General features: G+C 42.0%; 1 protein-coding gene across 7 annotated transcripts in view; it reads right to left on the bottom strand.

The window, feature by feature from the left end:
- ANO1 (anoctamin 1) overlaps nt 1-27,891 on the bottom strand; it is a 77,387-nt gene that overhangs the window by 16,574 nt on the left and 32,922 nt on the right. For 4 of the 7 annotated variants that reach the window (XM_048947347.1, XM_048947351.1, XM_048947352.1 and 1 more), the window contains exons 2-16: nt 26,197-26,375; nt 24,101-24,424; nt 22,251-22,349; nt 21,012-21,163; nt 19,876-19,930; nt 18,258-18,309; nt 15,668-15,733; nt 15,114-15,169; nt 13,404-13,445; nt 10,232-10,296; nt 9,505-9,639; nt 8,038-8,198; nt 4,393-4,475; nt 2,536-2,547; nt 1,638-1,709 (exon numbers count right to left, since the gene is read on the bottom strand). In XM_048947347.1, the coding sequence (XP_048803304.1) occupies nt 1,638-1,709; nt 2,536-2,547; nt 4,393-4,475; nt 8,038-8,198; nt 9,505-9,639; nt 10,232-10,296; nt 13,404-13,445; nt 15,114-15,169; nt 15,668-15,733; nt 18,258-18,309; nt 19,876-19,930; nt 21,012-21,163; nt 22,251-22,349; nt 24,101-24,424; nt 26,197-26,375 (1,553 nt within the window). The remainder of the gene's footprint in view (nt 1-1,637; nt 1,710-2,535; nt 2,548-4,392; nt 4,476-8,037; nt 8,199-9,504; nt 9,640-10,231; nt 10,297-13,403; nt 13,446-15,113; nt 15,170-15,667; nt 15,734-18,257; nt 18,310-19,875; nt 19,931-21,011; nt 21,164-22,250; nt 22,350-24,100; nt 24,425-26,196; nt 26,376-27,891) is intronic. The other 3 variants (XM_048947346.1, XM_048947348.1, XM_048947349.1) reach the window with 3 other exon arrangements.

The raw sequence follows: 27,891 nt of genomic DNA, 5'->3' as shown, positions 1-27,891 counted from the left end.
CAGCAAAGCACAAACTTTTGTCCTAAATCTTGGGATAGGTCAAACTGTCCTGCAAAGAATTTCTCATTTTTAATTTAGGATTATGCCATTCTTGTTCCTTTATGATGTGTAAAGGATGTCCAAAGTGTTTCTCCTTTCAGAAACATGTATGTAATTTTTTTTAATCAGACTTCTTTTGAAAAAATGTGAGCAAGTTCTGGGTTGACATTAGATAGTTTTCATTTAACAAAATTTATGAGTTGACATTCAACTGTTGAATTTGAACCCGAACACTCCAGATCCCAATGAAAGATAATTACCAAGTCTTTCAGAAAAAAACTTCTTTTCTCACGTTTCCCAAATTAGCAACATCCATATTGAATGCAGCCCAAGAAGTTATAAATAGTCTGGTTAAAAAAAACCTCTCTCTTTATTGCTCAGCTTTCCTTCTCTGATATTTCGAGGTTACGATTAATTATCCGATTATCCTAATCTTCCACATTCAGGATCTGAATTCCTAATATACCAAAAGGAACAGTGAGTTGCATATTTATGGTAGAATTCAACAAAGTCTATATGCAAATGTTTACGTAGGAAGGCAGCAATATGAATTCTTTTTCTCCTGCTAGGGATTTAAATCAGGTATTCTACATTGCACAAGACAACTTTCATGCTGCACCCCCTCCATTAACTAGAACGTATTGACATCAGCATCCTGAAAAAGGGGTCCAGCAGTACTTAAGCTGTTCAAAGGAACTGTACTGGCTGCGGGTGATATGCACTCCAGGATGGCTGGCAGCACCTTATTCACATCAGTGTCAAGAGCAAGGTAAAAGCAAAAGTGAGCAATACCTTATCCGGTGAAATATAATGGAAGTTATGGTTTTAAAAGGCAGAAAGTTAATATCAAAGCTGGAACTGGGCAAGAAAACTGGTGTTAGTGCTCCCAACTAATGCTCTAGAAATATTTTTATTTACAAAACAGTCCCAAGACCTAAAGCACAGTCAGATCCCAGCTCAGCAGCAGGACATTTATCTTCTAAGAGCAGTGTTAAAGCAGTGCCTTGCCTGACCTACACTATCAGCAAATAGGCAAAAGCAGATGTTAGGGCTCCCAGGGGCTTCCCTAAGGCAGCCACAACAATCCCAGAGGCTTCCCCACATAGCCAAAACCTCTGTATGAGAAGCACCAGATTTCAGCCCCGCAAGTTGACCTGCTGGCAGGAGGATGGATGCTTACAAGACAGTGAACCTCTCCTGAGGCACTTGTAATAGCAAAGAATAAGACGTTTTGTTCTATTTTTCTCAAGTTGTATTGGTTAGCCTAACAGGACAGCCCCTTCAATCAGACAAGATTTCTTAAACCACACTTCCATGTCTGACCACACCAATGAAAGCATTTCTAGGCTTATTTGGGTCTTAAGTATGAGAGTACACATGTATACCAGGGCTGAAAACATCTGGAATTTAAATGCTATCTACAGTTTTTCTGTTTTATTTTTTATTCTTTGTTTTATTATTATTATTATTATTATTACTATTATTATTATCACTGTAACCTATTTATTTTTTTTCCTGGTTGTGAGTCAGTGCCTGCTATAAATGGCCTTTATCAAAGCTTTTTTAATAGATGAAAAAAATTAATATTTTTACCATACCTCTTTATGTTTGTGTTCTTTCCTCAGTGATTTTTCTAAAACTTTTGCTTCGTATTCTGCTCTGGGATGAGCCTGTGAAATAAGTCATATTGAATAAAAAGCCAAGTCATCTGTTTTCAGCATCAGCTAAGTATGAACCATTTGCAGGTCAATTTCCCAATAACCTCTGTTTTGTAATTGAATTCTAATTCACTCAATACATTATCTCAATTGATAGTTCATTATACATTTAACCAGATGTTAAATGCTGTATGATTTGCAGTTGTAAAGCAGCAGATTGACTTGCAGTCATGATTTGCCTATAGCCCTGTGTACATTATATTTAATTCTTAAGAGAACACAGGATGTCCTGCAGACAGGTTCAAACTGCGTGACATTGTACTTGGATTTCAGTGACCTGTCCTTGTGATGACAATTAGATTTTGCATGCTAATTTTGCATTCAGTGACTCTCAGTTCTTGAAAGAAACACTTATTTGTTGTAAATATGCAAAACCCATTGTTTTGGGATCCCAGAAAATCGTCATCTGGGGTCTTCCCGTAATCCTGTCTCGACAAAATCCACACAGTTAGCCATTGCAGGAGAGGGAGTAGGAAACACTCAGAAGTAAGAGACAGCCAAAAGATTCAGAAAGATTCATGGCTTCAGAATTGACAATAATTACGCATTCACAAAAGATGCAGAATTCAGAGGTATGCATTGGATGGAAAACAGAATGGATCTGAAAAATGTCTGAGCAAGTGGAGAGGGGGAGGGTGTAAAGGAAAAGCAATCAGTGGGAGCTGTAAGGGAAATCTGATGCTCAAAAAAAGAAGAGGTGGAGATCAAAAGATGGCATTCATCAGTGGACATGTAATAAAAAAGGTAGGAGCAATTTTTTAAAAAATGTTTTCCAAACCTTGACTGCCTCCTTCAGGAAACCAGAAAAAAAATAAAATAAAAAAAAATACAACACACACAAAAAAAAAAGAAAAGAAAAAAAAAAAAAGAACAAGGGGGAAAAAATATTGATTACTGAACTGTCGCAGATTTATATTTTCACAATTACATGAAACAAACACAGGTGCAGTGGATGGTAGAAGCTAACACAAGATCAGTCCACTCATGTTCCATGCTATCTACTGACATTACTGTAGGTACTGTATGACATCGGTGTCCCTAAAAAACACTGGAAGATGAGACACTTTGTATTTTAGTATCCACTTTCGACCCCAGCTCTTAGCGTGATACTAGCTTAAGTTTCATCAAAATCAGAAATAAGGAGGGACTCAAATTCCTTGCTAACTTCACAACTTATCTAGAGTTGCCTATACAAAACAAAGGATAGACTGTATTTTATTAACAGCTGCTGCCTTTGGCCACACAAGGTTTTAGCCTGGTAGAGCTCTAAACTTGGACGTGAAGGAGATGGCCATCGGAAAGATACAGTTAATCCTTTCTACTTTCATGTGTGCTATCAGCAAGCTGCCAAAAATAAAAGGGCAGTATAGCATGCAGCAAATAAAGCCCCATATTCTCTCCCAGTCGAATAGATATAATCTAGCAAAGCGCATGGTAGAGTGACTGCTTGCACAGTGTGCCTAAATATATTAAGGAGGAGCTAAATATATTAAGAGGAGATAATTTAGCAGAAATGTCTGGGGGTGAGGGGAGCAATAACTGCCCAAGGCTCACCCAGCTGCACAGCACCCTGTCAAATCTATGAGGCTTTTGTTTCAGGGGAACAATATTTGTTGTGTATCTACTTAGGACAGCTTGTGATATGACAAGTGCAGCCGTGCTCCTTTTAGTAACAACAACAGCAATAAATCTGGACAGGCAGGAAGCAGGGCAGTGGCCCCATGCCAGCTGTATGCCCTGGCTGGGATGCTGCAGTGCATGGGGTGACACAAGGGACCTGTCCCCCCGGATTGTGACCAAGGCCATGGCAAGACTGGCACTGCTGTCACTGTGCTACGGTCAGGGCAAGCAGGTACTGTTAGTGAAGTGGCAAATTTAAAAACAAAAAGGTGTAAGGCAGGTCCTAAGCTGAGCATTTTATCTCCTTTTCTTCAAGAAATTCATTGATTTTTAATACCCTTTCTTAAATATACAGACTCCTCTTTTTCTCCTTTCATACTACTTAGCACATTTATCATAAACCTGACTAGGGATTTTTTTTTTTTTTGGGGCATCCAAAATAAATACCCCTCAACACTTGCATCTCTTCCAATGCCCCCAGTGCCACAAGCACTCGTCTGACAGTACCTTCTTAACTATTTGTCAAGTCATGGCTTGATCTTGCATCATTCAAGTGGAATTTTCAGTGCCTTTTTTTTTTTTTTTTTTTTTTTTAATACAATGCTGTAACTTTATCAGGTTTGATACATTCATTTCTGATTTCACTTCAGCAGTGCAAGCTGAACGAAGTTCTGTGGTTGTTAGTGCCCTGACAACAGCCAGGGAGTAACGCATGAGCCATATATTCCATGCATATGCTGCTAGGTGTGACCTGGTTGCACATTTACAAAAAAACAAAACAAAACAAAACCCAAAAAAAAAACCCAACACCAACCGTGATTTTGTGGCTATACGATTATGTTTCTATGGCAACAATACATACTAGTCATAGCCTGGCTATAAAAACATCTTATGGTTCACGTAGGGATTTTCCTGTCTTTTAAACACCCCACAGGCCAAGGTCTGGTGGCTCGGGGCATGGAAGGACTCAGAGCACCGCGGAGCAAGACAAAGAGTCAGAACGGAAGGGACAAACCTCCTCCTCTTCAAACCCAGTCAGGTCCCACCTGTAGTTGAGCCGCATCTGCTTTCTCTTCCAGTGTTCCATAAAGGTAGCAGCTGAAACAACAGGTTGACAGTTATTTTGATGTTTTATAAAGGTTCAGAAGTCATATCAGCCCTAGGTATGTGCCTGGAATCTGTGCTAGCAGCCAACTTTTCTGTCTGTGTAAGCTAAAATAAAGGACATTTACTATGCCCACATGACTTCATGCGGAATGATGCACACAGCTTTTAAGAGGTCTGAGAAAGTCAAACACCCAAAGTTATTTAAATATTTGCATGTGACTAATAATACCGTTGGTCTTCATCAGTACATAATTCCATTTGTAAGTCCAAACAAATCTGTTCTTCATCTACACAAAATATGACTGATTTAACTAGTATTGTACTGTTGGTATAATTGTTCGCTCAAAGATATCAAAATAAAGCATTTGTGTATTCTCATTCCATCTATCTAGTCATCATAATAGTTACATTGGATCTAATAATCATGCTCAAACCCAAATACTTATCATATTGTTAAAGCTGCAGATGAGCAAAGTGCTAAAGAAGCCTGTGATGGTTTTGGGCTTTTTAATCATTAAAAACACTGAAATTTTGTTTTTGATGAGGACAACTTCCAGAAAAGAAACATCTCTAAAGCATTTCTTGAGTCACGGTGAAAAATCCCAGTCTATATCAGTCTCTCTGCCTCTGAGACTGAGCAAGTTCTCAGAGGATGTATTTAGATGCTGGGAATACACCAGCACTGTATGATAAATAAGCGATTATGAAAGAGGCAAGACTACCCAGAAGTGGTGCTCCCAGGGGAGCTTCCCGCAGTGAGCATTAACAGATGTGCTCACAAACATTTGCCCTCTTGTTCAGGAAAAACAGAGGCAGGGAAAGGGCAAGAGAGCTGAACACAGAGAGGAGGACACCATCAGGTCCAGAACCTGGCTCTGTTCTTGGTATTCCAAGAGTAACTTCAACCTGCCAGCCTTTTGGCTGAGCCTCGTCACTGTACCCATACCATGTAACTGTCTCTTAAGAGAGCATGTCAGGGTCCCAGAGATCACATCCCTTGCTGCTGGGGCTCCTGTCCTGCAGCCTGTAGTCTCCATCCACAGTGAGGAATATGGACAATGAATGACATGTTGTTTAATACTGCTGCTAGGAGCTGTTTCGTGGTACTGCCTTACAAAGATGCAAAATGAAAATACTGCATCTGAAATGCAGCCAGTTCATTTCAAAGCAGTGGGTGAATGTGCCAGGTATGCTGCAGTAGTTGAGCACAGCCACTTCTCCACACATACCTCTGCATTTTCATACCTCATCTGGGCCCATCAGTGTACACAGAGCTCAACGCTTCCCAGAGGTTATTATCCAAATGATCTTATCTAGATCCTGTGAGGTTTTCATGCCATTTAAGACCACAGCTTCACGCCTTTGGAAGTAAGCCAGTATCACTTAACACCAGGTAAGCTTCCGGGCTGGCCAAGGAGTGCCTGCTGTTTTGGAGAACAGCACTAGACCAAGGCTCACGTGTAATGTTGAACCTGTGACAGGCATGGGTCAGTCCTACAGCTGCTCAAACTCTCACGGAAGCAGAATTCTCCAGAACTCTGTAATACTGGCCCAGTGAACTGGTGGAGTCACCATCCCTGGAGGTGATCAGGAAACATGGAGATGTGGCACTAAGGGACATGGCGGGGATGAATTGGCAGTCGGACCAGGTGATCTTGGTGGTCTTTCCAAATTTATCATTTCTATGAACAACATCAGAGAAAGACAGCCTGGCCAAGATGGCTCTTTTAGGAATTCCCTCAAACTTTGAGTAATTTCCTTGCCATGTTAAGGACATTTTGCTGCCGTTTTGCTGTTTTAGATTCCATCTGCCTCAGTTCTTCAACTGTACAGAAGCCTAATAAAACTCCTTTCAGGCAGAAGTGCTCATAAATGGCACTGCAGAATATACACATACTTACATATAGAGGGAATCAATTTCTCTTAATATTATTTCCTTAAGAAATAAATTTCTAATTCCCTTTAGAATTTTTTTTTTTGAGAAATCTTTGAAAGTGAAGTTTAAAATAAAGCAAATTCACAACCTTGTGGAAAACCTGACCTCAAATTCAAAATGACATTATTGAAACATTTTTAATATGATGTTCCACCAAAATCAAGTTTTACACTGACCTAAAAATAACTTGAGGAATTTCACATCCCACTCCAAAACTATTTCAGAGATTAAGCCTTATTTTGCACAGAGAACAGAAACTGACTTCTTCCAATATGTCTGCCTTTGCCCCAGAAGGTAAAAAGTTCATGAAGGGATCCAGAGTTTCTTGCTAAAGAAAGGGAGGCAAACAGCCCTACTCTTTGGACAACAGAGCATTATGTGCCAATACCTGTGTGGGGATCACAATAACAGTAAGTGAAAGAGACCGAAACTGATACTTGACTCTCCACATGAGAACATCAGTCTATTTAAAGCCTCTGACACGGCACCCAGCTTTGGGGTGTATCACATTTCTCCCTGTGCATTATATGGCCAGATGATCTTGAAGATCACAGGCACTCCTCCTTGCGGTGATTTCAACCTCCCAAGGTCTCCAGCTTTTCCTTTGTACCTGCAGTGCTCCTGACTCCCTGCTGCCCTTAAATCCCTCTGCAGGACAGCCCTTTTCCTAGGCAGTGAGCTCTCAGCATCAGCCCTTAGCTTACTGCAATTCAAATTAAGACACTGGTGAAGACGACACTGCTCTAAGAGGAATTACATTGGCTTCTACAAAAATCAGTCCAGAGCAAACTTTTTGCACTTCTCTCACCAACACTGGGAACCATGAGGCTGGTCAAACTACACAGCTGATGGTAGTGAAGTGTTCTATGTAGCCTCCCTGTACAGGATTCCAGTTACAAGCATGGGCTTTGGACCCATCGTTCCCATTTATCTATCTAGGCAGGTTCCCATTGCCTGGCACGAGGATGACCGTGGCTCATGTAGCCCTCTGTAACTATTCCCACAAAAAATTTCACAATGCTTTTAACTAAATTCCACAGATGAGAAAAGAAAGGTTAAGTAACTTGCTCAAATACAGGGCCAGTCGGCATTAGAAAAAGTACCTATTATGACACAATTCCCAGCTCATGGTCTGCATGCTTGATGTCTTCTTGCTGATAAACTTAATTGCATCTCGGAACACGCTCAGGAATCAATGTTGGTTTGTCCAGAGACGTTAAAGGCCATTACACTTCCCCATGGAGCCCTCCCCTCAACCCCAAAGTACATCAATACAGTTCTTCCGTAATGCTCTAAAGTGGAAGCTGGCTTTGCAAATAGATTTTTTTGGCAAGCTATGCAATCTTGTTAATGAAATTTTGACATACCATGCTGCAGTTTTATGACAGATGCTTAACAATTTCATTTGACATTCATCTTGAGCAACTTCTTGAATTTTAGCTTTCAGTCCAGAATATAAATCTGGGAGTGGCAGTTTCATGGCGGGGGTGGAGGGGGAAGAAAGAGAAGTCCTTAATATAATTAACTGAGTATAAATATACTGCTTTATCTCTTCTGCTCCTTCCTGTTATATCTTAAATAATTAAAAACTTAACATCAAGGCATACATCTTCTTACCCCAGAGAGCCATGAAGACTGAGAAGAAGACAGTTGCAGGGTTATCAAACAGATGACTTGCACGAGCAGTCGCACAAGCGGAGCTCATCTTCCAGTAACTGCATGTTCTGTCACACAAGGGACACATGGTGATATTGTTTCTCTGGTCACACATTTCCATACTGCAAAGAAGCAATACAACACATGAAAGGCAATGTCAGTATGGCTCAACAGCCAAGCTCTGACAGTCATTTCTGATGGGCCACTCTACTCGGCACAGTATCTGTTTCTGATCTGTAGGACCACCAAATGCTACTCTTGTATTCTTTCCCTCTCTTGGCCTAGTCAGCAACTTCATCCATAACCCATGCTAACGGAGGGGCTGAAATAGCAGATGCAAAAGACTCTGCTTTTATAGAATATTATTGTTAAAAAAAAAAAACAACAAAATAAACTTATTTTAAAATACTAACCACAGCAACAGATAAAGTACAAGGGAAGTGCTGAGGATCAACACACTGGAGTTCAACAAATTTAATTTCTCTGCACTCCATCTGCACACGACCAATAGTAACGTTTTTGACTTTCTTCCACTGTTGGAAGCAGTACAAAGCAATCTTAACCAAAAAAGAAAAAGAAATCTATTTTCTGATATCCATTAATCTGCTTTGTTAATCACTGCTCTTGGTTGTTGTACAAACTATGTAATTTTCATCTACAGCTGATGATGCACGCGGGGCAAATAATGCAAAATCATAGGGCTTTATAATTATTATAATAACAAAACGTACTGAAATTTAAAAATAGTGGGACATCACGACTTTGTTAATCTGACTGCAATTGCTTAGTTTAGACATACATATTCTTGATTTATCTTCATGTCACACAATATGCTTTTCAGCATTTTAAGAAGGGAGCACCAAAACCTATCATCAGCAGCCTTTTGTTAGTTTCATATAATGATCTGCATTAGAAAAAAAACCCCACACCTGAGCACCCAGCCAAGAATTAATTTTAGTACATTCAGCACAGCTCAACAAAGTAACATTAACAATAACTGCTAATGATCTTAAGACATGCTGCAGTTCTGGTGCCCACACTCAGCCCTTGGTATATCTCCATCACTTACTGGAACACGAACCTGTGGGACTGCAGCCCCCCCATCCCACGGAGCTCACCCACCCCCTTCAAACACAGCTCCCAAAGGATGAAACACGCAGGACGTGAAGAGGAACATGGACAGAGAGCACTCACTGCACTCTGGCCAGTGCCAGCTGGCAGCCAGACCTGGGAATGCCATGGCACACACAGACAGGGCACTGCAAGAGGTGCAAGGAAAAGCCCAAGAAATGGGAGCCACAGTTTTCAGCTGTGCTTGCTCTAGTTATTAGTGACAGAGCATCTACGCAGGTAACATTTTATTTTGAAATTCTAATTGCCCCAAATGATAGAAACATCTGTTGCTTATTTTTTTTTATTTGCTTTTACCTTGGTATGTTCTCATCCACAGTTGCACAGCCATATAGGAAAACGATAATCCCTACAATGGAAGCTGGAATAAGCATTTGTGTATAAACTCCCAGCCAGGCAAAATATAGTCCAATCTTCTCTCCAAAGTATTTTCTGAAAAACATTAAAGATTTTTAAAAAGAGAGAGGAAAAAATGTTTCCTATTTCTTAAAATATAACGTGGCTAAAATTATGAATCACAGCTGGATTAAACATGGAGAAAGTAAGATCCAATGACCTGTGGGAATGTTTTCCTCAGAGGACTCTCTTTTTCATGCATGGAGTTAATCCAGTGATGCAGGCACCATGAAAGCCAGTTAGTCCAACTGAACACTGTTTTCCTGTGTTTCTGCTGCATAAGTTGATAACTCTGGATGTCCTGAGAGCTATTCCTCTTACCAAAGCCCCTCTTTTTCTGTAGCACAGTTACTCCAGAGAGTCTCTGCTCTTACCAAGAGTGAATGAAACACACAGAAAGTATTGAAAACCCACACAAACCTCCTCCCTGCCCGCCCTAGCTCCCCTGGCTTCCATCATGGTGGCTGGAGATGTATATGCAGGGACTCCTGCTTGACACAGAGATGCAAACATACACAGCTGCACGTCCTTGGGAGCATTATGGGGTGGCTCCACAGGACCGAAGCACTGCAGGGCACTGGCAGGCATGGCTGCAGTGCAAGAACATGCCCTCAGGGTTGGCTCTCACCTCACCAGATCAATGGGCTGGTACTTATAGAACACTCCATAGCTTGCCCACTCCTCACACAGGAGCTGTAAAAGAGAAAGGAAGGTGAAAGCTGAATCCCAACATGCAGGGCAGATTTCTCCTTTGCAGTGCTCATGCTTTGTGGTTTCAACACATAACTCAGATCTGCCAATATACATGGTCTGCATTAAGTATTAAAAGCAAATTTGATGATCTGGCATGCTATAATGCAGTGATGAATTCTAGTACATTAAAAGGCTCTTCAGCAATGGGATTGATGGATAACTACAGCAGAGATGGGGAGAGCAGTCCTGATTTTATGACCTGCAGAAGGAATTTAGCAGTACATATAGAAAAGATGAACATGCTTTGAGTTAACAAGACAGAGAAAACAAGCATTAGTGGGTTTGTTTCCACTGCACCAATATTCAGTGTTCATCAAGAGGAGCTGTGCAGAGCTGCCTTGAAACCCACATTTAAGAGATGCTCAGCTTTAAACTACAAGTATGTGATGATTTCCTCTCATCCTTTTGGATAGGATACAGGCCAAGAAGAACAATGATCCCTATTAATGATTTATAAAATTGAATCTCTCATAAAAACAGGCTCCTCTGAGACCTTCAACTTCTCTTTTACTTTGTAAAATATATCAACAGTGCTTCTCTGATCTAATTTTTAGTTCACCTAACAGACTGAACAAGAAATCAATGTGTCTAATACACACTGGATAAAAAGAACTGTTCTCACTGGCTACCTGTACCAGCCTGCTTTTCCTGGAATGAGGGAACCAGCCTGTCTACACATGCTTTAGAATTCATGCCTTCCTTTTCAGCTTGTCTCCTTGGTTTAATCAAGTTAAAAGAGATAGGGAATACATTACTGAACAGATAACTAATATTTCAAGGAGATAATCTGTTGGTCGTTTCTGAGACCACTTCCTAGGGGAGCAGCCCAAGCAGGATGCCACTGCTCAAGTCTATAGGCTCTATGCCTGTGGCAGGAGAAGCTTGGCACATGCAGCCATGCTCCTTGAAGCCAAGCAGGCCGGGCAGGTTGGGCACTCCGGCCACTGCCCACAGATTGCCCTATCTCAAGCATCACAGTGCAGAGCCAACAGGGTTTCCAGAGCAGTTAGCAATTCTCCTGCCAAATCATTGGTCAGATCTTCCAAGTTGAACTGCTCCATTGTGCTTTTGAATCACTCAAAATTACGACTTTCCTTCCATGGAAATGTGATGTCAAAAATAAAAGTGGACTATGGATTTTCCCCTCTTTCCTGAAAATAATTCATCTTTACTAGTTTCCTTACAACCATAAGGGCAGAAAGTGAAACCTGAAAGGCAGGTTTTTATTAAAGATCAGCATTCTTGCGTATGTGATTTTTCATTCTACTGCAGGTTTCTTTCAACCATTTTTCCAAGAGTTTCAGCTCTGCTGCTTGTGCTCGGGAAACATGCAATGATTCAGACAATTCAACATTCATGTGTACCAGCTGAAACTTCTTCTTTTTTTTTATTTCCTTTTAATAAGATAAGTTAGTGCTGGAAATGAGATGATTCCTCAGTAAGCTAATCTGGCCAAGCCTATCAGGAAACACTAAATGAAGGAGATTTTGCATCTGTGTCATTTTTCACTTTTGTATGCCGCTTCAAACCAAGTTTGCAGTTAAAGTACAAATGAATTATCTCATTTATCTTGACATTTATCAGCTTGATATTCAAAGCGTAGCTTCAAAGACATGATTATAGAAGATCAGTGAGCTATCCCTAAATATTTACTTCATTTCTATGTCTCAAATTTAATTTTGTTGTAAGAAAGGCACAGTCTGGCCTAGCACCGGATTAGATTAAAGAAAGCTTCAAGAAACCAGAAGAGATGTGCCAAAGCACACCAAGAGATTATTTGAAGAAATTAGAAGCCAAAAGCCAAGGTAAACATTTCAAAACAGACAGTGAACTTGTGAAATAAGTGCATCTGTGAGGCTAGTAGTGAAGACGGTAATCCAGCTGATTTACAAAACATGGACTTTCATCCATGTTTCATCATTTTACAGGGGTGTATTGCTCAATGATGAAATGATAAGCATGTGGTATTTTTAACACAAATCAATGGGGAGGAGAAGGGGTTGGAAATTAACAGTAGCTGTCTCCTGATGACTCATTTGCATGTTAGGCCCAGCAAACCTCTAATTTTGGATACCTATTTTCACAAGGCCAACATTAAGGGTTTGAACCCACTTCTACACCCTGAACCACGCTTTTCCTCATGGAAATGTGGCTGTGAAACAAGTTGGAAGGCAAAGGCAGGCAGTCTAGCAGCCCAAATTACGTGGCAATCAAATTCATTAACTCCTCTCATGAAGCAGAGAGTTCAGGAGCAGGCCCAAGCTCTCTTTTGACACACTGATAGTGAGCTGATGTGCTCTAAAGGAGCATGGTCACCAGTGTGCAGAAATTCCACTCCAAATTTAAGAAACTGACATTTCTGCAAAATGTAGGGAAATTTGCATTTTTTTATGAGAAGTATTCCCTCAGAATGGTTACTAAACATGTTTTTTTTTTTTCAGTATACATACACTAAAAATAATTTAAACTGCAGGGTTATGCAGAAAATGATACAGTAATCAGTATACACCCAATAGGACCACCTCTGGATGTGCTTCATATTAAAGCTTAAATGGAAATAAAAATTGAGTGTTTATGAAGAATGAGCCAGTCTCTATCCTTCCCATTAGCTGACATGCCCACTTTTGGGGCCTGATTCTAACCCCATGCTCCAGAGTAGCAGCACATTAATCCAAGAGACTGCAATGAATTTTGCATGGTTGGCTGTGGCACAAAGCAGGGTTTGTGCTGGGTATGGATATCTGAAGATAGTTGAGCATATTCTCTCATTCAGACCTGAAGTTGCAGCACCCTAACTTTAGGTGCTGTGTCTAAATGCTCTCAGTACTAACATGGTAAGAAGTGCACTGTTACTAAGCTGGCATTTCATACATAGCCATACTGAGCTCCACATGGAGGCAAACTGAAACGTTAGAAAGTATTCACATACTTCTACTGCATGGCATTTTTGTGATATGGTGTGCGAAATCTGGGCGATGCCCAGATTCCAGCAGGTAACTTCAGGCTGGGACTTTCATAAGTCTGTCAACCCCCTTATATCCACTTACTTTTCTGTCATTGGGTTCGACATTTTCACCTTCATAGTCACCCTTTAAAGAAAGAAAACTCATGTCATTCAGTGAGTCACACCCAGAGCTGCTATGCTTCCTGCACGCCCATGGATCCCTCTTGCTTAATGCATCAAAACCAGAAAAGCAATCTGTAAAATAATGTTGCATTTTAGGAGTTCATTTGTCATAGCACACTTTGTCTCTTGTCATCGGGCACATTAAGAAAGAGTAATGGTGTCCATCACTGGGGAAAAAGAAATGAATAAGTGATAAAGGTGGCCTAAAAATGTCAAGGGAAAGGATGCGGTATTTCCGTGGTGTTTGGGGTTCACCTCAGGCCACTTGACAGAGGAGAGAGCAGCTGAGATAGCTGATCTGTACCCAAAGTCTCCAAACATTCAGGGCTGATTACATCTGTGGAGCTATTTTTAAGTATGATAAAGGAGTAAATGAAGACAATAAATAAATTACTTAAAACAGAGCCCATCAGCAGTTATCTAAAGAAGTGGGGCCAGTACATGCAGAGAAGTTTATTTAACTGTTCTGGATTTTTAAGTGATATCACTATAGCTTACGAGTGCCTGATGTTCACGATAAGTATCAGGCAGGCAACGGGCCTGTTGTGATTGCTGTTACCCGGAGATAAAACACTGGAGACACAGCAAACAGGACAGAAAACTAAGACAGCATGCTTCATTCACACGTTCCCCATGGGGCAGCCTGCACTGGGCTTGGCAGTCTCTAGACTCTTACGCAGCCAGCCCATCATGAGCAGTATTTCTGTAATGTCCTCTTGACATCCACTAGGCCTTTTTGCAAGGCTGGCTGAGGACAAGGCTGATTGTGTTTGACAGTTTTAGCCATGCCATGAACTTCCAAGGGAAGGTATCACCAGCACCCAGCTGCTGTGTGCCTCTGCCTCACAGAATCACAGAACGGTTGGGGTCAGAGGGGTCCAACCATCTGGTCCAACCCCTGCTCCAGCAGGGATACCCTGAGCAGAGTACCCAGGACTATGTCCATGCAGTTTCTGAAGATCTCTCAGGAAAGTCTATAACCTCTCTAAGAAATGTATGCCATCACACACCCAACACAGAAGTGCTGTCTGATGGTCAGAGAGAACCTCCTGTGCTCCAGTTTGTGCCCACTGGGCAACAATGAGCACAGCCTGGCTCCATCATCTACGCACCCTTCCTTTGGGTATTTTGACACATTTATGAGATCCCCCGAGCGTCCTCTGCTCTAGGCTGAGCAGTCTTAGCTCTCTCAACCTCTTCTCAAAGGAGAGGTGCATCAGTCCCTTCGCCACTTTGACAGCCATCCATCAGGCTCTTCCCAGCACGTTTAGGTTTGACATCACTCACCTTGACAGTATGAAGATCCCCAGCTCATGCATGGGCACCACCTAAATTCCCCACCTCCCCCTAATCCTCTCTATCCCAGTGAACATTATGGCTTAGCACACTTGAACATCTCATGAAAGACATCACTTAGGATCACCAGAAGTAGGACAGAGGGGAGAAATTCATTAACAGTGGGCACAGTGATGGACACAGCCTGCAGAAATGACTACAGTCATCACACAAGCAAGCAGGAAGTTGTGCTCCCGAGCATCAATGTTTGGGATGATGCCATTAATGAATTACATATTAAAAACTGCTTGGTGTCAGACAGTAGACATGGAAAATACATTCCAAGATCACTTACATCATGCAAAGGATATGCAGCACTGTAAACTCCATTGGCAAGCAGGCTGGTTATCCCTTGAAAAATAAAGACATAACAGTTATTTACAATTTTGAGGCTAGACAGTCCCACTTCATCATGCTTCCTGGAGGTTTCCCTCAAAATAACAGCAATTTGGTCAGCTAATGATTTTTCTGCCATCTCATTCCTTTCCACGTGCTTTCATTTTTAATCATATAGGTTATTAAACATGACTTACTTTATGAAATGGAAAACTGCAGAGAGCAAGAAGAAGTCATATATATTTGAGAATCAAGAATTAGAAGCCAATGACTTGAAATTAGTCATTATAATAAATTACATTTTCTGAAAAGTCAGTTTGATTTAAGGGCAAGCCTGCAGATTTGAAAGCATGTAGCAGAAGGTTTGATCACAAAAAGAATATGGTTGCAATTGATGGTATAAAGGAACACGCATACACACTCACCATACACACAGAGCTTTGAATTTAGATTTCAGATTGATTAGAGAAATTGTAGGGAAAGCCTTTGCAAAGACCTTGGCGTAATACTTACCATATTTACCACATTTTCGTCTTTTATTTAAAAGGGCAGTTTCCTTCTTTCTTCCCTCTCCTTTCCCTGTTTACACATCCGTTTATTAGTTAGATGCATGAGCCTGAAAGCACTTAATGCTTCATCTACAAAATGCATGGGGCACAAGGGGCAGGTTTTTCCCTCTGGGGTGTGGTACTGCTACCTCACCAGGTAGCAGCGAGGCCGAACTGGGGAAGGCGCGAGCACAGGGCTGAAGGGCACATCCACTGAGGGACACGGTTTAGAATGGTCACAAGTATGGGACGATGGTTGGACTAAGTGATCTTAGTGATCTTTCCAGCCTTTATGATTTCGTAGTGCTCCCTCCCACAGGTCTCTTGGCCAAACCATGGCCCTTGAGGGTGCACACAGCTTCTCACACCCTGCTGCCATTCAGACAGCTGCTGCCAGTGATGGAGGGGTGCCCACATCTGAGCGTGCCATGTTATTCATGAAGTTACGGCTGGTGATTCAACCAACTGGTCTTGGCTGTGGAACCAGAGCTACTTTGGGTCAGTCGGTGCAAAGCCAAGCAGTTCTCTTTGTGCAAGGCTAAACAAAAAAAAAAAACCTATGGCACTGTGGAGAATTCAAAAGAACTCAAAAATTAAAAAAAAAAAAAAAAAAAAAAAAAAGAGCAGAAAAATTACATGCTATAGCATGCTCTGGGTTGACCATCCACTCATTGCTACCTAGTGTGGGACAGCGAGTACGAACCAGGAAGCAATCACTGCAGGTTCAGGAGCTGTTTTTGATTGTTCTTAAAGTAAGAGTTTTTCAACTTCAATAATACAATAGCACTAGCTGGAGAAACTGCTCCAGGAGCATTTAGTATCCTGTAGTATCATTATTTTCCAAGTCATATTTAAAATTATGCAGTGCAATAAGTTGCCTGCAAATGTTTCCATACTTCTAGCACAACCAACTAGGGAATGGATAAATTATCCTTTTAGGGCAGTGATACAAAAGAGCTACATAATACCACATACCAGCATTTAACAGTTATGATAGGTTCACATTTTCACAAATTTGCAAAATGAATAACAAAGAGTGCAGTGTTCGCTGTGCTGCTGCCCTTTTCCAGCTGGATAAAAGTGTTGCAGCATTATCTGTGTTTACTCAAATCCATCTGCAACCTTTGCTGGGTTGTAACCCAGCATTCCAGCGCCGTAACACAAAGAACCCGATTGAGTTATACTGATTACATCCTCGGATGTGCGGGCCTAATGACATTTTTATTGGGTATACTTTGTGACCTTGCCAGTCTATTGAAGAAGAACAATCCAGGAATCCTAACTGTTTACCTTCCTTTAGCCTCTGCCCTATTCAGCTAATCTCTAACCAGTTTCCCATTTTTTGATAAATAAAAAATAAAAAAATAAAAAATAATCAAGTGAGCAACCAACTCTAAGGCAAGAACTCGAACTACATGGTCCTCTCCCTTCAAGAGTGCATGTACATAACTTCCAGTAAAACGATCTGGCATCAGACTCAAAAAAGGGTCCTGAAAGTCAGAAATTAACTGGGATTTCCCATGCTACAGGGAAACAAAACTTCTGTTAATATTGGCTGAACCCCAAGAAAATTTAGTGTATACAAGGACTCCACAATTATACATTGTATGCTGTTACTTCAACAGAAAAATCCAAGCATGGTAATTGTTTCTTGTATAATTGTTCTTTATTATTTGATGGATTTCTAAGCAGCTGATGGGTCAATATTGAACAGAACTACCTGTAATTCAAGTTCCCATTGTTTTACTTAGCTGCTTGTAGGTAAATAAACGCTGTAACAGACTTCAACAGTTATCAAATACCTTCTCCCACATTCATGCATTTTTTCCTCATCCAAATATGTTTCTATTTGTCATCTGCTAAAGCAACAGGATATGAGAGAATACAGCCTTTCATCTTATATAGTTTGGTTTACCATTTTTATTTTTGATTCCCCAGATAGCTATCTACCACTTCTGCCTTACAGTGCTTGAATTCATATTTACTCACATCAGGAATTTATTTCTTAAGAAAACCAGATTTAGGTGAAATCCTAAAAACCATTGGCTGTGGCAGCATGAACTTTACCCACACCTGCCATGAGGGCCAAGGGAAGGGCTGGCCTCAGGTTAAACTCACTTCTACTCATAACAGTGATTTGGGCACTCACCACTCCACTCAAGTCCTTGCAAAGGGAATGCAGTGGCCCACAGGTTTCAGGGCAGTTATGGAAGTGCATGGTAATGTTCTCATCCACTACCATGGGTGATAAACTGAACTGCAGAACTTTTGTCACCCCTAGCTCTAGATCACCTTCCAGCCCTGCCATAAAGGTCATAACTAACATACGAAGGGCCTACATGCTCATGCCTCATTTAGAGTTGAATCTATAGATTCACATTTGAAAAAAATTCCAAATAGCTACGGTAATTATATTTCCAAATAAAACACTTACATCCACATACATCAAATCAGAGAGCAGGACAAAAAACAAAACTCCACAGCCAGTTACAGCTTGCCATTATTTTCAATATCTGAAAACAATATTGATCTTAAATCTCAATAAAGTTCCTTACCCATGCTATATTTTGCTTTGGTACATGTTGTTCTTTTCAGAATTTCATAAACCTGTAGAAGTAAAAAAAAAGAAATGCTTACTTGGGATACTGCCAGCAAAAAGCACAGTCTTTCTGTGCACAGCTCAGATACAAGTATTGGCAGAACAAAGACACTGGTGAAGTCATTATTCGTTAATAAAAATTGTCCCGCTCAGCACATCAGAGTTTCAAGACTTCCTTACACAGTTAATAATACAAGAGAGGAAGGCTGAGCTCGCTGGCCAGTTACTGCTGCTTATTTGAGGGGGACAGGATTACATTTCCCTGCTGTCAGGCCTCCCCCTTGCTGCCCATGCTCCGCAGTGACCTGCAGACACTGCTGCCTCCAGCCTCACGAGCTTGCACACGTGTGGCAGCTATCCAAAAACAGGTAAAAGAAACAGTTTGACCTTAACCTTTCAGAGCCTGGTGTCAAAACAGACATATTCGTTCTATGTTTTATTCTCACTTATTGTCAAATAACCTTTCCATGCTGGCGTGGAGTCAGGATGGCAGGGGAGGTCAACCTGCATTTTTGCACATAACCATTGGCAGCTCTGCAGGGGCAAGCAGCACAATTGCTGCCTGCCAGGTCACGAGGAACACCTGAGGCTGCCCCTCTGCCCAGCACTGCCCTTCAGCCCCCACAGGTTAAAGAGCTGTCACAGAGAGATGGCTAGTTACATAATTTGATTTTTTTGTTTTTTCTTTTTTAATAAGTTCAAGCTCTTCAGCTTTTTCTGTTCACCAAAGTCTCGCAGGGAGTGACTGGATTCCTGTTCATTTTGCTGTAAGTGGGAGGGTCAATATTTGCACTGTGGTTTAAAAATACATATGGGAAAGGCAGGAGAGAACTTTAAGTAACAAGAATACAAAGAGAAATGCATGCAGGATAAGATGATGCTGCACACTGCTCAATCTACCTTTTATTACCAGGTTATTTGCAGGGATTTCAAATGAAGCAACACAGAATCAGCATTACTGCTGCATGCCTGGTGTTCTTTAGGAGCCTTAGGGAAGGTAGGCAAGAAATCAGCACCATGCTTTGCAGAATTGTTGCTGCAACTGCTGCTTAGCACAGGCCTGGATGCCATATAGGCTCTACTTTTAATATCCCTTCAATATCTGACTATAGAGGAGCACTTTCTCCCTTTTCTATTTCATGTTCTGAGTCACAAGATATTACTCAGATGTAGTTTGCGATATCTTATTCCTGCTTTAGCCTTCACTTCTGTAAGGGAGCTGCAGAGTTGCAATAGAGCAATGTATAGTTTGGGACCGATAGGCACAACGCAGAAATCTGTTCCCTCCTGGTGATGTGCCTATGAAGAAATCATGTTTCACTTACACCATGAACCAAAAAGAAGATCCAAATCATTGTCCAAAAGGCAGCAATCTGTTAGCACCAAACACAGTTTATTGTACAAGCTAAAGCTGGAAACATTTACTGGATAAATAATTAATGTCACAGGTGATCTCTGGCCTTAGGTACAAAGGGACAAACTTGCAATAGGCTTTGTACTAAAGCCAGCAAAGGGGCTATTAACACCAGGATGAAGGCACTATCCGCCATAAATTATTTATAGACAGTACTTACTATAGTGCTTCTTGTTTTGCTGTCGAAGAAGGAATCTCTGTCAGACAAATCAAATCTGTTAAAAGATCAGAAGGAAGCCATTATGTTAACAAAAAAACAAAACAAAACACAGTAATTTCCTGGTCTTGTTGACCCCTTCAGTATTTTCTTTTCTCCTGGGGTTCTCTCATAGCTAACATTAAAGGGTAGATTGTGGAAATCTCGTTAAAAAGAAAGTCCAACTCTTGCATTTTAAAGACATGCTTTATGTATTTATAGCATTTTCCACACAAAAGAGGCTGTTGGTGCTCAACTAATTGAATTCCTGACCGCTACACGCCTTAGGTTTCTTTCTCCTAATAATCTTTATATTTGGGCCATACCCGCAAAACCTGTAAGAGCACTCTGGTTTCTCTCATTCAGCAAATGCCTAAGATGGTCTCACTGAAGACAGCCACCTCTGCAAGTATCATAAGGCATTTCCAAGCACAAGCTAAGGAGCACCTTCTGGGCTTTCTCTGAGCTATCAGTTTCCTTTGCTGCAGGAGCATCCTACATGCAGTACATATATAAATATAATAGCTGCAAGCCTAAGAACACATCAAACATCACATACATCAACTGGCCCCACTATCAGGCACATGAATCTAATACATGGCTCCATTAGTGTCCCACATCCCTTTATTTTAAAAAAAATTAAAATAATGTTGTATCTAGAGTGAAGAAATCCTTCCCTGGGACTGGTATTTGTTCCAGCTGGCACGCACATAAACACACTCTTCAAAGCTTTGCCTCTGGGATGCTGGCCAAGGAAGAGCAGCAGCAAAGCAATCCAAGGCAAATGAAACTCTGGCTAGGCCCCACCTTATGATTTTTTTCCTCCACCCACGTCTATAGCTACTCTTACCAGTCCACTGGCTTCGTATCACTTACAAGACAAGACCTGATTTGCAGTACATGTGAGCTGCCCATACCACATGATTGGAGTTATCTTTGTCATTATCAATCCACAACTCTGCCCGCAGAATCTTACTGAGCATTTTTATTTTACATAGAAAAAGACTGTTGTAAATGACATTATAAGTTTTGTTTGACATTCAATTCCTTTTCAGCCACTACCAGAGCAGACCAGGCCTGCTGGCACCGTGGTCACTTACAAGTGCTGCTTCTCCCTGGAGAAGGGGTAGGAAAGGCGCTTCACCGTCTGTGGTTTGTGCTCAGCCACCTTGGGCTGGATGGGCTCCGTTATCTTCTGAATTACTGAGTTGATCTTTTTCAGAAGACCATGGGTCTGATTGATTTGATACATCTGAGGGGGAAAACAAAAGAACAGTAAAGCTTCATAGTTTTCTGGTTCACAGAGATGCACTCACAGGTACAATTTCCTCAGTGCAACAGGACAAAGAAGTAATGGACAGAAGTGGTCAGCTCACCCTGCAGCACCAGGGGCTTTTCTCTCAATATCCTGCAGCTTTCAGGATTTTCTCCTCTTCCATGTAATCAAAAATTATTGAAGATATTTTAATTCCATAACATTGAAGCCACTATTCTACTGCAGTTCTCTTTTTGTCTAATTACACTTCTGACTAAAATCGGCAGTAAGTGAGGCAATAATGGGGATTGATATAAAATCCAAACCAAAGATGTAGCTTTAGTTTTGTAATAAATGATGCTAAGCTTTGAGAGTGTCTCTTTCTCCATTACAGACTTCCCTTCGCAGTCTGGGACATGCACTTAGCATGTTTAAATATTAATCCATCTCTAAGCTACTCTCACTGAGCAGGTAGCAATCTATCACAGATGACTTAGAATTTAGCTCACGATGAAAATACACCGTGACATCTTTAATGACATTTCAAATATTCTGAGAGGTAATTTACTTTGTGGTAGAGTAGTCCCAACTCCTGCAAGCACAACTGATGATGTATGTAAGTAGCCACCTAAACCCAGTTAGACTACTGTGTGCAAAGTAGTACATTCATTTTTAAGCAGCCCAACCTTTTGGGTGAGAAAGAAACCACCAAAATGTACAACCACATTTCATTATCAACCTCCTTTAAAACACATTGGGAGGGTAAGGCACTGCATAAAATCATTCGTATTGCACACAGACAATGGCGGGAACCACAAGTTCACGATTTCCATCGCTGCTTCCACTTGTTCTTTCTGTTGTCCCAGGCAAGAAATTTTGTGATCCTCCCATTTTTCACACTAAGTGCCAGGGGGTCACCGTTCTCCTTGCCAGGCCGTGCAGGTTAGTTCACTATTTTATAAATGCTTATGGGAATAAAAGTATATTTGAAAGGTGCAATGAACATGTGTTTAAAGAATGCCTTCCAACATGGATGGGGGAACAAAACACCAAGAAAAAACAAAAACAGGAAAATTGGGCTTACTTTTTTTGTTGGCATCTTGAGCTTAAGAAACTCTGCCTCTCGACACAATACATTCCATGGCGCGTGGATTTTTACAAATCCAACCCCGTGGATCTTAGTCTTTAAAAAAAAAAAAAAAAAAAAAAAAAAGCAAGAGAAAAAGTTACTGGTGAGAGGAAATTAAGTATTCTCCCCCTTGTGTTCCATTTACATTTAGAGAAAAGCCCATTACAGCCAACACTATCACCTCATTTGTTTGAGCTGACCAGTTTCTAACAACAGGACAATCACTGGGTACCTCTCTGCGCTGAGCTGATATAAAACGTGACTCAGAAATGCTATTGTCTTCCAGAACAATTACCATTAGGTTAAACAGATAAAAAGATAAAAACTGTTTGGGAAATAAAAGCTAATGGCTACGGACACAAATATAGGCTAAGCCAGGTAAATTTGATTCACAGGCACAGGGCCAAATGCCACGTGTTCTAAGGAGTGGAGCTGAGGGGAGTTCTTGCTGCCTCACAGGAGCTGCTCGGAACCCACAGCATGAAGGGACAGCTACCTTTCCCAGCCTGCCTTCCAGAAACCCACTGACTACCCAGAAGACATAACTAACTGCCAGCCTTCCAACCAGCCATTTCCAAGCCACCCTTGAATTTACTTCCTTGAAGAGCATTTTAGTGACTTAATGAACAAGTGAGCAAAACTACTCGCTACAACAACCTGACACAAAGCAATTCATATTTTCACACAGGCACAGAGAATTGGAAGATTTCTCACACTGTACCATAAGCCTCACCTGTTATTTGTGAATTAGGGGTGGCAGGTTTATTTATTTAACACTGATCGCTGTTCTAGGTGTTTAATGTCAACTGTTGCATCCAGAAAATAAAACCAACACAAACACTCACCCTCTGTCATGGAGATTTCAGGCATATTGGTTGGATCAGTTAATTGTAATAGCTTTCTTTGAAATTAATATGACTGTGGCTATTTCTACTAATCACACATTGGCAGTACTTCACAGACATCACTTTTCATGCAGTCTAATGGTCTTTTAATAGAGTATGCTGTTTTCAGGGTACAGGTGAAAGGCTGTAATGTTCACTTTGCAAAACTGCAACCCAGAGCCACATGCTTGAACCAGAGTATTTAGCAGAACATCTTGCACAAACACAATTCTCCAGAGGCTGCACCAAGGTACGAAAATTTTACTGTCTGCATCAGATATTCTTCATCAGAGCCAGAATTACCAGTGGACCCAACCCAAGGCATACCATCAATCCATCAACCTCTGATTGCTGTTTACAGCCAATCTAAGCCTCGCCTCTAGCTATGATAACACATCAGCAAGCTGTGTGGCAGTAAGGCACGTGCCATCATGAGTGATGGCTGAGAAGTTCGGCCTGTTGCCCTGGTGAACCTCCCCTCTGCACTGGTGAGGCCACAACTGGAGAAGAGAAGGCTGAGAGGGGATCTCATAACTGTTTATAAATATCTAAAGTGCATGAGTCAAGTCAACGTAGGTGGACTCCTTTCAGACGAGTGTAGCAATAAAACAAGGGCAAGGGGCAGAAATTGTAACACAGGAAGTTCCATGCTAACACAAGGAAGAACTTCTTTACTGTCAGAGTGATGGAGCACTGGAACAAGCTGCTCAGAGAGTGGTGGATTCTTCTTCCCTGGAGGCATTCAAGACCCACCTAGATGCTTGCCTGTGCTACCTGCTGTTGGAAACCTGCTTTAGCAGGGGGCTGGACTCAATGATCTCTAGAGGTCCCTCCCAACCCTTTTGGTTCTGTGACTCTGATCTCCCCAAATCTACTGCCAGCTATCCTTCTTATCATTACACATCTGCAGCAGCTCCTTACATCCTCATCACGTTCCAGTTCCAGGCCAGCCTCCACCAGGTTCCCCTCATACTCCTCCCTGCGAAACCTCTTGTCGTCTTCGTGGCAGTCAGCGTGGGGCTCACTCTCACCCATCTCCATTTGCACACCCTTCCCAGGCAGTGGGTCCTGCCTGGTGCTCTTGGCACCTCCATCATTGTGCAGGGCTCTCCTGGTGAGCGTCCTCCCTGCTGAAGACTTCTTGTAGTGATAGACCAGGATGTAATCCACTTTCCTCTTGCCATCTCGGAAGTAGAGTCCATACTTGCAGTCAGCATCTGGATTTTTGGATAGGGAGTTCAACAGCTGGAAGCAGGGAGTGGGGTGTGGAGGGAAGGAGAAGAATAATTAGTGCACAGTCAAATGGGCACCAAGCAGATCATGGCCTGGTATCAAGGACTGCTTTCCAAGAGCACGCCAAGACCTAACCTCAGGCAGCAAGCCTGCAGGCGGAGACCCCACATGCTACTCACTCAAAACAATTTTGCAAGTTAACACTTGCAATTTTCCTGATAGCCGGCTGGGATTTCATTGGCTAGAAGTAAATAGATAAAATGACTGGGATTTAATCTAATTCTCAGCACACTGCTTCATAAGTCAGCTACTGGGTAGCTTTGGTTGTCTCTGCTGAGGGCTAATTGCCACTAAGATCATCTGTCCTCTTCCATCTGGGACATCTGTGTTTTGATTCTGACGGATAGATTGATATCATGTGCAAACATTTCTCGCTTCTTTTATCTGTTGCTGCTAGTTTGTATCATCTGAGAAAGAGATCAGCCCCCCTACAGACTGAAGGGAGCCAGCTGGGTGCCGAGGGCAGCCAATACTGGACTCCAGCCAGGGAAACGGGCTCCTTGCTAGCTGAGTTCAACACTCTTCCCCCCACTTATCAAATCCCAGGCTGCCTCATAACTGAGGGTGGCATGGGCTTTATTTCTGCCTTAAACTAACACTGCGTAGGTTGGCTGTGCAGTGCTGCAGGACACAAGAAACATAAGTCTCAAAACACAGCCCTATTTTCACACATTTGCCTGAAAACTGGACAGGATAACCACAGAGACATACCAAAGTACTAAAAGATATTAATTTCTGCCTTTCCTTGAACTTGTTGAAAAATTGACCCTCTTGAGGACTGGCTGACTTTGTAGGAGAGCCTGCTGCATTCTGCATACAAAAGCCTCAACGCATTCCCTAAAGATAAGAGTACCTCTACTGAACTTTGAAAGGGATGAGCCAAAGGACTCCAAAGAAGCCTGTTGTCCTGATTTAAAGAAGTAAACAGAGTCTTTGCAGGATGTTCTTTAATACTGCAAGATTCTTGTAGGCCACCAAGGTAGAGAGGTGCATCAGCTAAGACCACGCATGGCCCTGTCCCTCTGCTTGTAGAAGAGACAAAGAAAGGGCATCTTGGTTTCAAAACATTCCTGACAAAATCATTCCACAACATTCAACTCCAGTTAAGCACAAACACAGTGAATCAAGCACTGCTTTTATGGTGATTCTTTCTCCAGCAAGGTCTGTTACACAGCTCACTGTACTTCCATGCCTTCACCTGAATAAACTTTCTTTTATGAGCTTACAACACAACCAGCTCCTAATCCTGTGCATTTATGTTACTAACTTCCTTTAAAACTGCTGATAAAAAGTTTTAACCAAGGCACAATTAATGACACTAGAAATCTGACAATGGGGAAAAAACCTCTGCTGTGTGTTACAAACTGTTTAACGTTACCTCCGCTAACAGTAGTTTTCACATGCAATTTTGGAACTTCTGCTCAGTGTGGGCAGAGATTTAAAGGTTGCCACAGCCTTACTGACAGATTACTCTGAGAATAACCAACCCCTTTTTAGGCTAGGAGTTAAAAAAAGGATCCCTTGTTTCCCTTTGCCAGCCCACACACCCAAGCACCAACCCCACCAAACAAGCAGGTGCTGTGGCTGGCAGCAGCCTCCTCTGCACCCTTGAAAGGGAAGGGGAAGACAGTCAGAGCCTCCAACGAAAGGGAACATTTGGGAATAAGGTAAGGAAAGAAGCACAGTGTGCCAGCTGCTGCATATCTGGCAAGTCCTTTACTCACTGTGCTTTCATGCTGGTCATATCCTATATCCTCAATAGCTCGGATGTTGATGATGTGGATCCCCTTCTCCTCAGCAGGCAGGCAGGAGTATTTCTTGTTCACTCTCATGCCTGTCTCGTCTGGAACGTCACTGAGGTCGTCAGGCAGAAAATCCACCCCATGAAAATCACTGTCTGCGTCTGAAAGGAAAAGGAACAACTTCATCAAGACACTTTAATCCCAACACTTGCTCCTCCCAGAGCCACCCCAGCTGAGACGTATCCTGTTCCTGCCCTCAGCTGCCAATGAGCCTCACTGCAGGGCTCCCACCCCCCCCTTGCTTTGGTTTGGGAGCCCATGGCCCTGAGCTCAACCTTCTCCTTTGAGGAACGCTCCCCGACATCCCCACCATGGTGCTGTCACACCAACTAGGTGTACTTTCCCTCAGGTACACATGTACTGCATAGAATGTGATGAACCGTTCCGACTCATGTGGACTTCTGAATATCAGGTTTACCCAGCCCTACTCTGCCAGGCACCCTCAGTGTTCCTACTTAGTATTTAACTCTATAGCGGGCTAAAGGATTTAACGTATAAATTTCACTACAAACGGAACCACCAGCTAACTCTTGAAAAACAAACTGCTGCTTGCATTTGTACATTGATACATGCATATGTACTTTTATACATGCAATGGAAGGCAAAGTTTTCCAAGATTTGATTCACTTTGACACTGAAGCAAAATATTGCAGAGCAATGCCTTTTTCCAAACCCCTTGGGAGCAGGATTTGCTTGTCTAAGGAGCAAAGATAAAGCAAGAATTTTAGAATTTAGCCTTGAGAGGATACTAAATTAACTTTCCCCCAAAGACAAACAAGAAAAACATGCAGAGGAGCACATTCTAGCAGCTAGGCTGCACAAATCTGTTGCTGCAGTCTGTGCTCTGCCTCTGGAACAGGGATCAGCCAAAGCCGTACACAGTGCCTCTGAGCCTAAGACAGAAGTAGCCCCTTAGAGAAATGCTCACTTTCTACTTACTGACTATAGGATGAGGTGATGAAAAACATCACATTCTAGCCAGCTATTTCTTAGCCTAAGGGAATGCTGCTCTACACCCAATGCTCTGTCTGAATGTGATGGAGCTTCAGGGGTTGCATGGCAAGGAAGGCAGGGGAGTTTGCATTCCCCATCAGGTTTGCTGAAGGCATGGGATGCAGAACATCTGATAAGGTGCAGAGTAGGGATGCCACCTCATGGCTCTCAACAGGCTGAAGAAATGCAGCCTCATGAAGCTCAGGTAAGTCAAATGCAAGATCTGCACCTGGACAGCAGTTAATATGGGCAACACCTGCACCACAGGATGAAGATGTGGTGCTTCTTGGGCTTATCAGTTATAAACACTGGGTAAGAAGGCCAAGTTTCTCTGGAACCATCAGTCATGCTTCTCTGGAAATAGCAATTCCCGTAAGTTTATGGATCTTCATTTCAGTCTCTGTACTTAGGAAATCTTCTGTCCCAAGCAACATTCAACAAGCTCCACATTTTCCCTGCGTTGTTAAGGCATTCTTAGGAACTGCAGTGTTCAGATCTGATGTCTGGTATCCACATCCTCCCGACTCCTGACCAATTAACACCATAACCTTTGCACAGAGCTCAGGCAGCAATTATCCTCATGTATTTCATACGTACAGCACGTAGCACCCATATCTCTGCACA

This window comes from Lagopus muta, chromosome 6, assembly GCF_023343835.1.
Source record: "Lagopus muta isolate bLagMut1 chromosome 6, bLagMut1 primary, whole genome shotgun sequence".
In the NCBI taxonomy this organism is placed as follows: Eukaryota; Metazoa; Chordata; class Aves; order Galliformes; family Phasianidae; genus Lagopus; species Lagopus muta.
The sequence above is the reverse complement of the archived record's forward strand: the minus strand, read 5'-3'. Positions and strand labels throughout refer to the sequence as shown.